General features: G+C 43.2%; 1 protein-coding gene across 5 annotated transcripts in view; it reads right to left on the minus strand.

Annotated features, from left to right (window-relative positions):
• Positions 1-16,957, minus strand: part of VEGFC (vascular endothelial growth factor C) — a 551,666-nt gene that overhangs the window by 130,600 nt on the left and 404,109 nt on the right. For 4 of the 5 annotated variants that reach the window (XM_078677689.1, XM_078677686.1, XM_078677688.1 and 1 more), the window contains exon 3: positions 3,163-3,353. In XM_078677689.1, the coding sequence (XP_078533815.1) occupies positions 3,163-3,353 (191 nt within the window). The remainder of the gene's footprint in view (positions 1-3,162; positions 3,354-16,957) is intronic. The other variant, XM_078677690.1, reaches the window with a different exon arrangement.

Below are 16,957 nucleotides of genomic sequence, written 5' to 3' on the forward strand. Positions count from 1 at the left end.
AAACATGAAACTACAATAACATATACATAGTAGCACACTCATTTTGTGAAGCAGATGTTTGCTAACACACAGTTTTTTAAAGCAAATTCAAACTTAGGCCTGGAACAGAGACAGTATAGCGGAGATGTCAGCTTCATGTAAACCAAAACATGAAAGAATAAAAATGACATACATACACATATGCTCAGAGTGCCTCTGGATCAGACACCTTCATTCATTGGTCTGTTGACTTATTATTCACATTTTGCTTCCACTCACCACAGCATACAACATGGGGAAATGGGTCAGCCCACTTCAGCCACTGGCTCGCTTACAGAGTAAGTGGAGTCATTTTGCCAGACCCCGTATTTATATTGGCTTAAAAAGTGCACTTCAGTATCTGGGTTGTTGACTCAATACTTTGTCAATGCCCATGTCTTTCCTTCTTTTTTTTTTTTAGGCATCTTTGTGGGTTTACACTATATTTTTAGGTTGTAGTGACTAAAGCCAATAGTACCCGGATGAACCAATAAGAATTATATTTTCAGTGGTGTGGCTTTGAACAAATGATGATTTCTAGACTGTTCTAAACAGTTCTGCCTGCTAGGAAGCCCCTGTACTGATATTTAAAAATTATATGAGATGGTTAATTATATTTTTAAATCTAACATGTTCAGTGCAAATTCATGAGGTCCACATTTATGCTGCATCATATTTTATTTTTACGTACGGTCAGAGTGCTGTAGCTGATTTTCTCAGATCTCAATTTACAAATACACGTTCATATACACTCATACATACAGTACAAGTAGAGTGGTCTTTTGTGTGTCCTCTTTACTCATTGCAATTTTTTGAAAATTTTGATTGGCTAGGTGGGATGTCTTTAAAGGTTACTTAGGCATCCCTTCATTATCTCTGGGCCTCCTCGCCCTCCATTTCCCCCACAACCTCTTTAGTGCACAATGATGCCAAAATTTGCATAGCTTGGCAGTATCAATTTGTGTTGAATTGCCTAAGTAAAACCATTACAATTTGGCCACCATGCATGTGGGTACATGTTTGGCATCCATCCTGTAATGGAGTCTCAGAATTCACAGTAAATGCCAGTAAATAATTGCCACCATGCATGTTTGCGAGTGCATGGTCGTCATCTTGTATGGAGTGACATTTTTTTAAAACTCAATCACAAGATGGCCACCACAAAAGTTTGTGCTTGCATAGTGGAAACCTTATAAGGGAGTTTAAAAAAAAGTAAGAAATCCTAGTCCAATGTGGCTTCCCCTCAGCTGGGTACATGTATGCAGCATGTTCGGGGACCAAAAAAATTCTTAGCCAAGCCAAGAGTTCCACTGCAGTTAGAAAGGGGGAGACCTATTGGCTTTACTAATGCAAGATGTTGTTTTATGTCGCTTGTGCTCACAACAACACATTTAAAAAATCACAATCAAACCTGATTTAAAGGACAGACCTAGTTTGCTTTGCAAAATCCAGTTCAAATATGGAATGCCCTAATCAAAAGTCACTTATTGACTTTACATTCTTTTAATAAGGGACAACGGTATTATGTTTAAAGTGCCTTCTCACCACCTCCAAGTATAAGAGGAAAGGATTTATCTGCTTGGAATTCCTCCCATCTGACAAAGGGCTAGGTCACTGCGAAAATCGGGGGCCTAATTACAAGTTTGGCGGTTCATCGGACTGTCAAACCTGCAGTGGAGGTGCGGTGAAAGTCGGGGACCGATGCACCAGTGGTCTGACCGCCGTATTACGACTATGGTGGTCAGACCGCCATAGGACTGCCACAACCGCCAGAGATTGTGGGGGTCTAAGGCATATGCTTGTTGGTGCTGCTGCGGCACAGGCAAGCATATTACGTGTTTCCTCACTGCCACCAGTCTCATGGGGGTGCTCACACCATGAAAATGTTGGCGGTGAGGAAACTAACGGGGCCCTACAGGGCCCCCTGCTGTCTCAGGGCCTGAGAATACATGCAGAGGGGCACGTGGTGCCCCCAAGTGCATGCACCCCAGCTCCTGCACAGCATCGACTGCAAAGTCCATGCCATGCAGGAACTTGCTTTGCCTCGCCTTTGGCACTGCAGCTCAAAGGCGCACATATGAGCCTTTGAACTACACAGCCACAGGACCGCCGCACTGCCCACCAGCCAGACCACAAACTGACACATATTCTGGAAGGTGGGCAGAGGGTAACTTTGGCAGTGTGGGAGCAAGGCTACGGAAACTTTCCAAGTTGTGAATATTACCTGAAATAATTACAGCCACGGCTCGTGCAGGGCGTTACACCGGGTGGTGATGTCAGGCAGAGGAGGGGCAGGGTGGGGGGTTGTAAAATGCGGGATATGGACGATGTCAGGTAAGTACCGAAAACAAAAACAAAAAATCGTTACCCGCGCTGAATCGCCAAATGTGATGCAGCGCTGGTAACGAAATTCTTTTTTTCCGGTACTTACCTGACATAATCTATATCCCGCATTTTACAACCCCCCACCCTGCCCCTCCTCTGCCTGACGTCACCGCCCGGTGTAACGCCCTGCACGAGCCGTGGCTGCATAATTAGGTGTTTCTGAATTTACAAATGAGGGGCGCAGAAGGAACGGGTCAAGTTCTCAATGTTCGATCTGAATTTTGGTTTGAAATCAGTTGCCTTTATATGTAAAGGCCTGAGGTGTGTGGGATCCTTATTTTAAAATGCCATTGGAATTCCAAAGGTTTCATGTTCTGTCATGTATTGTTTTGTCACAGTAAGAGTGATATTCAGGCTGAGAGAGTGAATACTCTTGAAAAGCTCTGACATAAATTGGATATTAAGGCACATTGATTATAAATCCAGATTGCTGTCTTTTAAAAAAGAGTTTATTGTTCTCTCAGTTTGCTCGAACTAATGTACACCTGTTTGGGGAGAGTTGTTAGGTTGTTTGAGGTTGTTGATTTAAAATCCATTTATATGAAAAAATGCTGTTACAGAATATGAGCTTTTTTCATATTACATGAAGCCATTCTATAAGAGAAGATAACATATTTCACTTAGGAGCGTAGTCAATAAATATGCCTTAAGGAATATATTTCTTTTACCTAAAGTAAACAATGAAAAAAACCACTCATTTTTGGGTGCAGAAAAAACATTTTCAAAATATAAAAGGAAAAGTATGTATGGAATACTCACCGTTTTGCTGATGTAGGTTGAGCTGATATTCATGCACTGCAGTCCTTCACTATTGCAGCAGCCCCCACATCTGTAGATGGATACACACGGGGGTTTAAAGAAGGTGTTTGTTGGAGCCCCATACTCTTTTCCAACATCTATACACACCTCACGAGGCACACACTGAGTTTTCCTCCATTCATTATCAATACCTGGCAAGGTATAGGGAAGTTCATACGTTACAATGCAGCCATGAAAGAATACATCAGCAGGAATTTAGCAATGTTTAGAAACAGCTTGGTTGGAATATGCTAAAGTGAACGCAGTAGAGATGAAGAAAAACATGGTATAAACTATGTATTTTAAATTAGTAGACAAATTAAACATGACAATCAGTGAAAATGTAGAATACAAACATTGAATGGATAATTGTTAGAAATTGGGTTTCTGGTTGACAGTGGTATGCTCCCTGTCCAATCAGGAACCACAGTTCAAGTCAGGGTAAGTCAGATGTACACCCTTAATTAACTTTGCTCACCCACTGGTAGCTTGGCACACAGCAGTCAGTCTTAACTTATAAAGCAATGGGTAAAGAATTTGAGCAAAACTTTAAAGTGAATACACCACAAAAAAATTCCACACAAGTTTATAAAAATAGATTATGATTTTATGAATAAAACAAGACCAAAAACAACCAAAATCCAATAATTAGAAGTCAAGATGTGACATTTTAAAGATTAAAAGTAAAAAAAGCGCTTAGAAGCAATAAGCGCCTATGGAGGATATATGGTCATGCTGGACCAGGGCAAAAACAAGAGTTCAGGCCAAGACAGAAGCTACGCAAGGCCCACTGAACGAAAGTATCTTGATCCTGGTCATAACTGCAAGATGCTGGGAGTAGTCGAGCGATTTGTTGGTGTCGATCCTGCAGTCGAGGTGATGCATTGATTTTCTCCACACAACGATGGCGATGCGCCATTTCCGTAGATAAAAGGCCAGTTTTGAGATGTGTTGGTTGCAAGGGGTATGCGCCAGGTTTCTCCACACAGTTGAGGGGATGCATCAATAGTCTCTCCTGCAGCAGCTGCCATGAAGTGGTTGATGGTGATGCACAGTTTTCAAGTGCGATGCGACGGTTCTGTTCACACAACAGCAGCGATGCATTAATTCTGCCTCACACAGCTCAGGATGTGTTGGTTCCACTGGAGATAGCCCCTGGATCCACTTCCAATGGACCAGGCACAGGACTGGGGGTAAGACTTTGACATACCTGAGTCTTGGAACAGGTGCCTAGCCAGAATGCCTTGGAGGTCACTCTGGGTTGAAGCAAGAGTCCAGTTCTTCCTCAGCAGTGAAGAGGGTAGCAGGTAGCCGGGCAGCACAGCAGAAAAGCAGTTCTTCAGGTGAAGCAGTTCAGCAGAGTGGTAGTCCTTGTAGCAGCACAGCAGTCCATCTCCCTGGCAGAGTGCTTCACTGGTCCAGTTGTATCTTTATTGGGGTCAGAGACCCTGTACTAATACTCAGTTGTGTCTTTGAAGTGGAGGTGACTTCAAAGAGGGGCTTGGAAGTACACAAAGGTTCTTCCTACCAGCTCTGGCTCCAGATTCACTACTTGGGAGTATGCAACCTTTTGTGTAATGACAGAGCAATTCCTATTCAGGTGTGCCAGCTCGTCCCTCCCCCCCTGCCCAGGATGACCCATCAGGATGTGGATAGCCACTCTGTATTACACCTAACCTTCCTTTGTGTGTGGCTTCTACAGGGAATGCACAAAGTTCAGCTGTCACCCACACAGATCTACGAGCAGAGAAATGCCATCTTTCTAAAAGTGCAAAAAGAACAGATGGACGGAATGCTGAACAAATCAAACATTCACCCCGTAACAGATCTGGGTTAAAGCCATCGATTTTTACTTGTCACACCAATCCAGTTTGGACTCAGGTTATATGCAAATCAGTCATTACCCTGCTCCCAATAGAAACAGTCCAGCCCGAACTGCCAGGTCCGGTCCTCCTTGAAGACCAGAAACAAGTATCCATGGACCGGTTTCAGGGTATCACCCCTCATCAGCCAAGCTAGCTTGAATCCAATGGAACAGTGATCACGGTACCCACGTCTGGGCATTCCATTCCCACTTAGAACAACAAATGCAAAAAACACAGATGATGGACGGAATGCTGAACAAATCAAACATGGTCAAAGATCTGGGTTAAATTCATTGTTTCTTTGCTTTCCAAGCCATTCCAGTTTTGGACCAGCCATCTGCAAATCAGTATTGACCCTGCTACCCATGGGAATAGTCCAGACTGAACTGCCAAACCAGATTCTCCCTGGACCAGAAACAAGCATCCTGGGACCGGTTTCGGGGTGTCCCCCCTCATCAGCCAGGTTAGCTTGAATCTGGTGGCATAGTAAGCACGAGACCCAGGTCTGGGCATACCCTTACCACTTAGGGCGACAAATGGAAAAAGAACAGATAAAAGTACATTTCTGAAGTAGTAAGGATAAATATGACGTTGCCAGCAAAGAGGATTTATAATTACCATTCCAATGATATGAAACATGTCAGAACTACTTTTTCCAGTTTGGGAATAACAGCTATAAGTGCAATAAATAATTCCTAGTGTTAACCTATAAGAGGGGTAGGCCTCACAGTAGTGAAAAACAAATGTGGGTGTTTTTCACTACCAGAACATGTAAAACTTAAAAGTATATGTCCTACCTTTTAATTACACATCATCCTGTACTAAGGGCTACCAAGGGCCTACCTTAGGGGTGACATATATAATTAAAGGGGAGTTTAAGGCTTTGCACAGGGTTTTACTTGCCAAGTCAACATGGCAGTGAAACTGCACACACATGCTCTCTAGTGGCAGGCCTGTAACATGTTTAACATGCTATTTGTGATTGGTGTGGGTGGCACAATCAGTGCTGCAGGCCCACTAGTACCCTTTTATTTTTAGGCCCTTGGCACTTATAGTGATCTCGATTTGTCAAACAAGTGGCTGTATCAATCAAACCATGTTTAGAGGAGAGAGAACATTCCTTTAGCACCGCTTGGCAGTGGAAAAGCGCTTAGAGTCCTACAGCCAACTAAAGCGAGGTCAGAAAAAAAGGAGGAGGAAGGTAAAAAGTTTTGGATGACTCTTCAGAGAAGGCCATTTTCCAACAATAATGAAATTGATTTTTAAAATATGCCAAAACTAAATATCAGCATTATTAGATCGATGTTATATTTGATATATTTCAGCTAAATTTCAGTTTGGTGAAGGACCCACAAGAACAAAATGTTACAGTTAAACTGCTACTGCTATCTCTCTGGTCAAGGCTACATTCTATTGAGTCTCAATATCCCTTCTCTATGCCTTCCTGAAGAGACAGATTGCAAGGGGAGGATAAGGCAATAGAGGATGCACTGCTTTTTTCCATTCGCATTCTCCATCTCTGATCTGTAACGTCTATCCAGCATTCCTGTTGCTGGTGCACATATCTATCTACCTGTTTGTCACTTTCTCCCAACAGTAGTGTTAGTGCCCAAGGATTGGAAAAAATCGGGTATTAAACCAAACACCCCAACTTACAGCTTGCACCGTTGAAATCCTGATAGCGCTTGACAGGTCAGATGGACCTTTACCACCGTATTGCAAATGGAGCATGGATAAAAAGTACAAGTCATAAATATCTTCAACTGATAGGTTATGTAATTTCAGTCAATGACTAGAAGTTATAGAAGCTTCCAAAACCTTTATTTATCATTTAAGGAATTGGTATGGTTTTATCATCTTCATTCCAGTTAGTCGACATTACAGAAATGTCAAGAAAAAAAGGTGATTAGTGATAACATAAATCAAACAGAGTGTTCCATAAAGGAATGTTGTCACTAAAATAGTTAAAGGAGCCTAAGTGGCCCTGATAGAGAACTCATGAAGGGTTCCTTCTAAGAAAGAGTCAGATTTTCAGAGCATAGATGCAGTCTGGAACTTCCCATAAAGAGTTGTTCGGGAAACTAAGCCGAGCTCCCCACAGCTGCAGTAGCAACTGTTATCATAGAGGAATAATCATTGCAGTAGAATTGATAAAGAAAGGTCAGAACAAATGAGGGTAAAGCCACCGTTAGCAATAGCTTTCAGAAATGAGCAGCAAGGAGTGGGGTTTAGGATGGTTAAAGAAAGGACTCTCTCAAAGGAGAGGCAAAAGGGGTCTCAGTAAAAAGTCTATAACCAGGAACACTCAATTGTAGTATAAAACTGCATAATAATGGAACAAAAATGAGTAGGTGCATGATGCTTTCAGCCAATGGAAACCACTTAAGCGATGGTGTTATCAACATCCTCTGTTTCTCCTCCCGATTCCCATGGTAAACATTCAAGCCAGAACATGGTAAATTCAATGATATAAATATGGAAACATGGAGGAAAGTTCTCATGAGAATCTTCCCACCTAAGCTATTAGCTACGTTCACTGTCCCATTGTGAATACAAAGGGCTACACAAATGCAATGAAGTAAATCTATCGACAATGTCCTGGTTAAGCATTCATAAAATATCTCTGAATTATTCATCACTCTAACAGTCTATTCATTATGAACCTAAAGCAAAGTTAATTGTTATACTAGTTTGATCTAATATGGTGTGATGAAGCAAAATAACATAATCTTGAAGTCAATACACTCTTTAGTAGGATACTGGTGATAGGCAACATATTCTAAATAAATGTCCATTTAGCTGTGAGAAAGAGTTGAAAGAAAGATGGTTTGGGCCTAGTTACAGAAGCACATTAGAAATGATAGCATCACAGCATACTACGATGTCTTTCCTTCACGTTTTTTTACCTACATGTTTAAAAAAAGCACATATACCCTACGTGTGATTAACTAATGGATTCTTTTAGCAGAGTTTAAAAGCATTCTAAAGTGATTCTAAAACGTGTAAAGCAGGCACATTTTAATATGAGTTATTTTTTTCTATGCAAAATTATTTTTCTATAGGTGTGCAAGTTAAAATGTTATTTTAAAATGTATTTCTCACAGTAGCCTACACTTTGTGGTTCAATGTTTATCTGTATATTCTACTCCAGGATACTTTCTTACTTTACTTTCCATCAGAGAGTTCACTGGACCTATTCTAACCAATAATAAATCTAGACCCATAGTTTTGTGCCTATGAGCCGGTGTAGTTTTCATACTTTTTTGGTATTTACCATTTTTCCCATAGTACACTCAGATAGCTGCATTAAGTGCAGTTTTGAAGGTGTGCTACTGGGAATTACAATGTTCTAGAAAGGTCCTATTCCCACTGGGCTAAGTTCTCCATACTACGCGCAAGGGGAATGGAGCCCCCTGTGCAAAATTGAACTTTTTTTCTCCACAGAAAAATACTTTTTTTAAATGGAGAAAGTGCTAAACCTACAACCCCAGCAGGTGTGGGAACGATCTGTTCACTTTCCTATCCAGCAAGCAGAGGAAATGTCTGACCATTTCCAGGGTGGGAAAGGGTTGGGGCAGAATTAAGAAATCCCACAAAACAGAGACACTTTTTCAAACTTCTAAGGCAAACAACACCTTGGAATGACCACTTCCCACAACCTTCAGTGGAATTTACAATTGTGTATTTCTCTGCTCTCATGGCGGAGATGTCCATGCTCATAAACACATCTAGGCCCACCAGGAATCCCTTTGTATATTTTTGAGAGGAGCAAAAAATGTAATTTGGTGGTAAAATTCTATTTGCAACGGAGGTTACCTTTGTGAATCGTGAACTCTATTTTACATTTCCAATACATATTGGAAACAGACAAAAAAGGCTGGTAAAAAAAATGAAAGAAATGTTAGAGTCACCTCAAATGCTATGAACCCAACAGGGCATACATTCTTTTCTAGCTAAGACTCTCTGATTATTCAAATGGCTCAACTCTCACATGATATTATACTTCAAGATGATAATGAGTGTGGTGTCATTGCCCCAGACTGGAAGTCAACAGTTAATATTAAATGTGGGCTGTTGACTGAGAAGCTGCTATCATGTGGCTGAGGAAATACTGCATCTAATATCCTCAGGGTCTCATTCAAAAAACGATTTGAGTGTGGAAATCTGACTTATACATTCAAGTAACTTTCTCATGTGTGCAAATTACTTTTATAGTTTACCGAAGTCAGTTTCACATCTTTAAAATAATTTCCTCAGAAAAAGGCTTCTGCATAAGTAAATCCACCCCTTTGGGACATAATTAGGTGCTAACATGTTTGTAAGTATTCTCAAAGCATGTTTGATCTTTCTTGCAGGAGCTAGGATGGAAGTGTGAGAGCCAGGTGTAGAAGCACCCAAGTGCAGAGTACAGCAATTTTGTGAACTAGTGCTGCTGGTTTTATTTTACTCTGTGCATTGGGATACTGCTAACCAGACTGCAGTAAAATTGATCTGACCTCCAAAACATGTTGAACTGACTAACGCCTAATTGGCATATTCCTTTCTCCTGTAAGTCCATGATATATGGTGTCCAAAGTACACCTATGTCACAGAAAGTTAAACATCACTTTTGGAATACAGCATCACTGTGCCATCCGCTTGTGTGACCAGACAAACATGACTCCAGACCTGCCACAGAAGCCTAGCAGCTGCAGTTTTAAACAGCAACCCAAATTATCAAAATAAACCTATTTTGACAGGAGAAAAAAATCCTATTAAATATCAATAAGTCACCCACATGTAGGACTTGTGGCCTTGTAGATACGGCGCATGGTATTTAAAAGTATGGCATGTAGAAATGTAAAGTTAAAATGACTAGCAACAAAACATTTTAACTGTTGCAAGGTTGGCTGCTCCATAGAGAAACACTGGTCTGCACTATTTCATTTAATAATGCTATCTGCAGTTAGGAACTAGATTGAAATTAAATTTTTGGACTCTTTGTAATATTTATTAAAAGCCCAATCAATTCACTGGTTAAGTCATATTTTTAATACATAATACGGAAAAGGTACTTTTAGAAAATGACCTTCCCCCCCACATTCTTATTAGCCTCCAGCTGTAGCCCTGTGAGTGTTCAAGCCCTAAATCAGGTGTGAAAACTGCCCACAGAGCAGAGACAAAGGCATAGGTGCAGAGAGGCCTTTCTGTACCTCTGGCAGGATGGCCATTTAGGCAGAGCCTAGGAATTTGATTAACTTCAAAGGGACCTTCCCTGTCACAGCTAGATGTCAGATTACATCTGTATATGCCCCCTCTTTGCTCCCTCAATCAGGCAGGCTCCAATCCCAGTAGGGAGGAAGCTGCCCCCAGAACGGGTAAAGTGACCACAGAGGAGAAGTTGCTAATTTTCCCTGGCTGCACTTCTGGGGTCAATCAATCAATCAATCAGTACATTTGTAGAGCGTGCTACATACCTGTGAGGGTCTCAAGGCGCTGGGGGGGGGGGGGGGGGCTGCTACTGATCGAAGAGCCAGGTCTTGAGGAGTCTACTGAAGGCCAGCAGGTCTTGGGTCTGTCGTAGATTGGTAGGGAGAGTGTTCCAGGTCTTGGCAGCGAGGTAGGAAAAGGAACTGCCGCCGGCGGTTCTTTTCCAGATGCGGGGAACTGTGGCGAGGGCAAGGCTGGCAGAGCAGAGGCTGTGGGTGGGGGTGTAGAAGCTGAGTCGGTCGTTGAGGTGTGCTGGTCCGGCGTTGTGTAGGGCTTTGTGTGCATGGATGAGGAGTTTGAAGGTGATCCTTTTGTTGACAGGGAGCCAGTGCAGGCCTCCCAGGTGGGGTGTGATGTGGCTGCGACGGGGGACGTCGAGGGTCAGTCGTGCCGAGGCGTTCTGGATGCGTTGCAGCCGTCTCAGGAGCTTGGTTGTTGTTCCTGCATAGAGGGCGTTCCCGTAGTCCAGTCTGCTGGTGACGAGGGCCTGGGTGACGGTTTTTCTTGTGTCGGAGGGGATCCATTTGAAGATCCTGTGGAGCATTCGGAGGGTGTTGAAGCAGGACGCGGAGACGGCGTTGACTTGCTTGTTCATGGAGAGGGTGGAGTCGAGGATGGTCCCCAAGTTGCGTGCATGGTCAGTGGTTTCTGGGGCTGTTCCTAGAGCTGTTGGCCACCAGGAGTTGTCCCAGGCTGATGAGGTGGGGCCGAGGATGAGGACCTCCGTCTTGTCTGAGTTCAGCTTCAGCCTGCTGTCCTTCATCCATTCGGCGACGGCCTTCATTCCTTTGTGGAGGTTGGTTTTGGTGGTGTGGGGGTTTTCGGTGAGGGATATGATCAGCTGGGTGTCGTCGGCGTAGAAGATAATGTTGAGGTTGTGTTGTCGTGCGACGTGGGCGAGTGGTGCCATGTAAATATTGAAGAGCGTCGGGCTGAAGAAAGATCCCTGTGGGACGCCGCAGATGATCTCGGTGGTCTTGGAGCGGAAGGGTGGGAGGCAGACACTCTGGGTTCTGCCGGAGAGGAAGGATGTGGTCCAGGCCAGGGCCTTCTCTTGGACTCCGGCGTCATGTAGGAGTGTTTTTAGGGTGCGGTGGCAGACCGTGTCGAAGGCTGCTGATAGGTCCAGAAGGACGAGGGACAAACAGGCTCTGCACAAGTTCACCATTTTAGATTTAGGCAAAGAGGGGCACTGTGGGAGTATCTGAGGCAGGGCACACAGAACATACTGCAAATTGGGTAGAGTTTCCCCTGGGAACTTTTTATTTATTGGTTAGCGAGGGGCCAGGAGTCAACTCTATCCACAAGCTAGTGCCAAGCATAAATAAAGCATATCCTGGCCCCTCCTCAGAACATTCTGGACCTGCTAAAGAACAGACATGTGAGGAGGCCTGAGGTCTAGACCTCGATCCCAGGACAATAAAGAGAACTCCAAGGGTCGATCAAGTGCCCTTATCTGTAAGTGCTGTTCCTGAGGTCATGTAACCTTTGACTCTGCCAACGTGTATTCCTCATAGCATCCTGAAGGACCTGAGACTTTATGGACTAAATACCTCAGGGGGACTGGGACAAGCCTGCCATGCCAATCTGACTAAGAGTTGTTGCAGCTGGACTGTAGATCCAGGTTTTACCCACTGTGATCTTATCCGCAGCAGCAAATCCGATTCTCGTGAGAAGGAATTCGGCCTCTTAGAACCCTCTTTCACTATAACCCTCTGCTTTTCCCCACTGGAGGAGTCTGAACTCTGAAAAAGAGACTAAGGGCCTGACTATGATGCTGCATACAATATATGTTTTGAAATAACTGATTGATGACTTGCACTCTCTTCTTTACAAGTGTGTAACTTCAAAATACTATATATACATTTACCAACTCAATGAATTATTGAAGTTCTGAGAACATGTTTTTGTTATCTAGCTAAGAGATGTGCAATATATTAACGTCTGAAAAATAAATTCATATTCAATTTTAACTTAATTTAAACACGAGGCTAGAACCATCTTATTCAGATGTTCATGACTGTGGCACAAATATACGAATTTTTCACAAGTGTGATTTAGAGAGAAACATTTGAAGAACATAGTTTACGAAAGTAAAAAGTTCTAAGGTATGCCACAATTAGCGGGCTGGTAAAGTTTTCCTCTAGCCACATTAACCAGTTCAATTATCTTATCCATTACTAGACTACATGTTATACGTTTGCCATGGTCGAACTGCATTTTTTTTAACCGAAATTGCTCGTTTTCTAGGGATGTTAGCAGTGATAAGACTTAACTAGTGCCCACTATTGCCACATGAAAATATTCAAAATCTGTTTCTAGTTCTAAAGTAAATATTTCAGTTTATTGATTAAGAATGCTGCTTTATTCTCCTTTAAAAGCAGAAAATGTGTTTTGAACAACGGTTTTACCATTTATTAGTGGTTGCATCTTTTGCTATATTGATCGCTGTATTTACCACCCCACTTTCCTTCTTGTGTTTTACAAGTGTTGAGTCTTCCTGTTTTATGTGCACGTACAGAACATTGATGCTTCATCTTTCTATTCACAAACATACCTTAGCAGTAGAGTTTATCAGCAGTAAAATATTTCAGTATTTTAATTCTATTCGAGATCCAATCTGTAGTGACGGTTCGACATCAGTGCCCTTATTGCTTGTTTTTCTTGTGAAAATCCATGTTTTATACTCTATTCTATTGAAAGGCGACGATCAGTGTAGATCACTATGCTGTCTAAGGTCAGTCGTTCAGCACTGCAGGCATTTTTTCACACCATGAGGAGTGCTAGGGAGTTTCTGTATATGTTACAAACTAAAAATGTTAGGTTACATCTATTAAAATAATGAGCTAATCTTTGAAGAGGGTCTGGTTTCGCCTCTGTTTAATAAAATACAAATTACTTTCGAAGGAGACGGGAAAAGGATGTGGTAAGAAAGAACTGCGCGATAACATTTCTGAATGTCAGCTGATAAGCCTCAACCATGGCCCAGTTGGCAGGAAAACAGCATTTACAGCCTGCAGGAGAAACCTGTCGTTCAGTCACATGCTGTTAACTCTGCACATAAAGATAGGTTTTTGTCATTAAGATTTTATTTTAAATGTATCAATAAGGCACGGGTGGTTAAAATAGCTCATGGGGACATTTGGTTGCTGCTATAATCTACATACATCCCCTTACCGAAGTCGAATACTACATTTAGTGGTTAACCTGTCTTTTTATAGCATTAGAAGACTATTTTATGCCATTTTTAGTATTCAATAGTGTTCTTTTGGGGAAGGCTAGTGCATGAAGACTACTGATATGTGCGTGGTACTTCTTGAATACTAACAGAATACTAAGCACATACTTATTTGTAATTGCATAGTCTTCATTTACAATGCAGAATATTTAGTGAATACAAACTATTTGAATACTACTGGACTTTACCCAGACTACTATTAACATTCTATTCAAGCTGCATGCTGAATGGTAGATCTGTGCCTTATTTATTGTACAATTGTTATGCCTTATTTATTATACTATTGTGGTGTTTGTGTAGGGTAGTATTTTAGGGTTTAGGGTAGTTCTGGTGGATCGTGCAGGGTAGTGATTGATTGTAGGGACCGGACTGGGGGTTGGGGGAGGGTTGTGCTGGGGGTAGTATTTTAGGGTTTAGTGTTGTGGTGTTTATAGTGTAATGTAGTGTTTTAGGTTTTAGGGTAGTTCTGGGGGGTCATTCAGGGTAGTGTTTAAGTGTGGGGACCGGACCGGGGGTCGTGCTGGGGTTAGTGTTTTAATGTTTAGGGTAGTGTTGTGGTGTTTGTGTAGTGTAGGGTAGTGTTTTAGGGTAGTGCTGGAGGGGCGTCCAGAGTAGTGTTTGAGTGTGGGGACCGGACTGGGGGTCGGGGGAGGGTCGTGCTGGGGGTAGTGTTTTAGGGTTTAGGGTAGTGTTGTGGTGTTTGTGTAGTGTAGCGTAGTGTTTTAGGGTTTAGGGTAGTGCTGGGGGGTCATGCAGGGTAGTGCTTGAGTGTAGGGACCGGACTGGAGGTCGGGGGAGGATCATGCTGGGGTAGTGTTTTAGGGTTTAGAGTAGTGTTGTGGTGTTTGTGTAGTGTAGGGTAGTGTTTTAGGTTGTAGGGTAGTGCTCGGGGATTTCCAGGGTAGTGTTTGAGTGTGGGGACCGGACTGGAGGTCTGGGGAGGGTCATGCTAGGGATAGTGTTTTAGGGTTTAGGGTAGTGCTGGGAGGGTCGTGCATGGTAGTATTTGAGTGTGGGGAACAGACTGGGGATCAGGGGGTCGTGCTGGGGGTAGTGTTTTAGAGTTTAGGGTAGTGCTGGGGTGTCGTGCAGGGTAGTGTTTAAGTGTGGGGACCGGACTGGTGGTTGGGGGAGGGTCGGGGGAGGTTTGTGCTAGGGGTAGTGTTTTAGGGTTTAGGGTAGTGTTGCGGTGTTTGTGTAGTGTAGGGTAGTGTTTTAGGGCTTAGGGTCGTGCTGGGGGGTGGTGCAGGGTAGTGTTTGAGTGTAGGGACCGGACTGGGGTCGGGGAGGGTCGTGCTGGGGGTAGTTTTTCAGGATAGTATTGTAGTGTTTGTGTAGTGAAGGGTAGTGTTTTAGGGTTTAGGGTAGTGCTCGGGGGTCATGCAGGGTAGTGTTTGAGTGTGGAGACCGGACTGGAGGTCTGGGGAGGGTCATGCTGGGGATAGTGTTTTAGGGTTTAGGCTAGTGTTGTGGTGTTTGTGTAGTGTATTGTAGTGTTTTAGGGTTTAGGGTAGTGCTGGGGGGTCGTGCAGGGTAGTGTTTGAGTGTAGGGACCAGACTAGGGGTCGGGGGAGGGTTGTGCTGGTACTAGTACTACTCTTTACTTCTCACTCTACTACTCTCTAATACTCACTTTCTACTACTCTCTACTACTCACTCTCTACTACTCACTCTCTACTACTCTACTCATTCTCTACTACTCACTACTACTCACTCTCTACCACTCTCTACTACACTCTACTTCTCACTCTACTACTCTCTACTACTCAATCTACTACTCTCTACTCACTCTCTATTACTCACTCTACTGCTCACTTTCTACTACTCACTCTCTACTACTCTCTACCACTCACTCTCTACTACTCACTCTCTACAATTCTACTACTCACTTTCTACTACTCTCTACTACTCTCTACTAATCACTCTCTACTACTCTACTACTCACTCTTTACTACTCACTCTCTATTCCCCACTACTCTCTACTCTCTACCTCTCTAGTCTCTACCTCTACCTCTCTACCCGCACACATATGCACACACACACACACACACACACACTTATATATATATATATACATATACATTTATATATATGTATGTGTATATATGCATACATATATAAACATATATATAATCTGCATATCTATATAAATACAAATATAAATGTATGCATACATATGCTTGATATGTACATGAAAGTTTTGAAAGACACTAATAAATGCAAAGCTAAAAAGTCACCTAATTACAAACAGAATTGCTTTAACTTAAAGGAGGGCGAGAATTTATGCATTTTCAATGCTTGTTTACTTGAATTATTTCTTATTTTTTTACATTCGCCTTTTTTTAAAATTTGATTTCTTTACTTTTCATATATTATCCTTTCCCCGGTCATTGCCACGTTTTGCACGTTTGAATACTTTGCTAGATTGCTTGTGGCCTCCAGTTTTGTGGGTAGTATTTCTTCCCTGTCTACTTGCGGAGCGCTGACGCGATGACGTACACTGGTTGCCTACTGGCTCCTGATAGGACCGCACTTCAAAGTTTGAGACGTTGGCAGCCTAGGCTACGTGATAGCACTGCTCACACCGCCCGGCCGTGGCGGTAAATTTAAATCAATGATCATGAGTGATCCCGCTCTGCCGTAGCGTGGGGAGTTTGTATAAAGGGTGGCTGGATAGTTTGCGGGCAGCACGGCGAATCATGGAGGGAGCGCCGCATATAACAGTCACGTAGCCAGAGGGAGCGCTGCAAATAACCGTGGCCAGAGAGCGCATATTACCGTGGCTGAACCCTGCAAATAATCGTCCGGACCAAGCTGCCACCGTAGAGTCAGGGTGATGCGGCCTCAGCAGGCAGGCTACCTGCGGCTGCCCTGCACTGCGGCCATGAATCAATGCCACAAGAGTCACCAGGGGGTCCTGCACACCGTGGTGCTGCTCGGACCAGTGGACAGTGCCGGGAGGAGACCAGAGTGTCACGCACTGTTTCCCTGACCTGCCTGCGAGTTTCGTTCAATATGCAGCTGTAAGTATAATGATGATCATGCCTCTAATCGATGCAGTGTGCGGAGACTGTCCCGCTTGTTCACTTTGCAGTAGGGAGCGTGCGGCCCTTCGCCGTGTGTCTGTTGTCCATTGCACAGTATCTCTCTGTGTAATCGGCTCCCTCTTTCCCTCTGCTTATGC

This window comes from Lissotriton helveticus, chromosome 2_1 (genome assembly GCF_964261635.1).
Source record: "Lissotriton helveticus chromosome 2_1, aLisHel1.1, whole genome shotgun sequence".
NCBI classification, from domain to species: domain Eukaryota; kingdom Metazoa; phylum Chordata; class Amphibia; order Caudata; family Salamandridae; genus Lissotriton; species Lissotriton helveticus.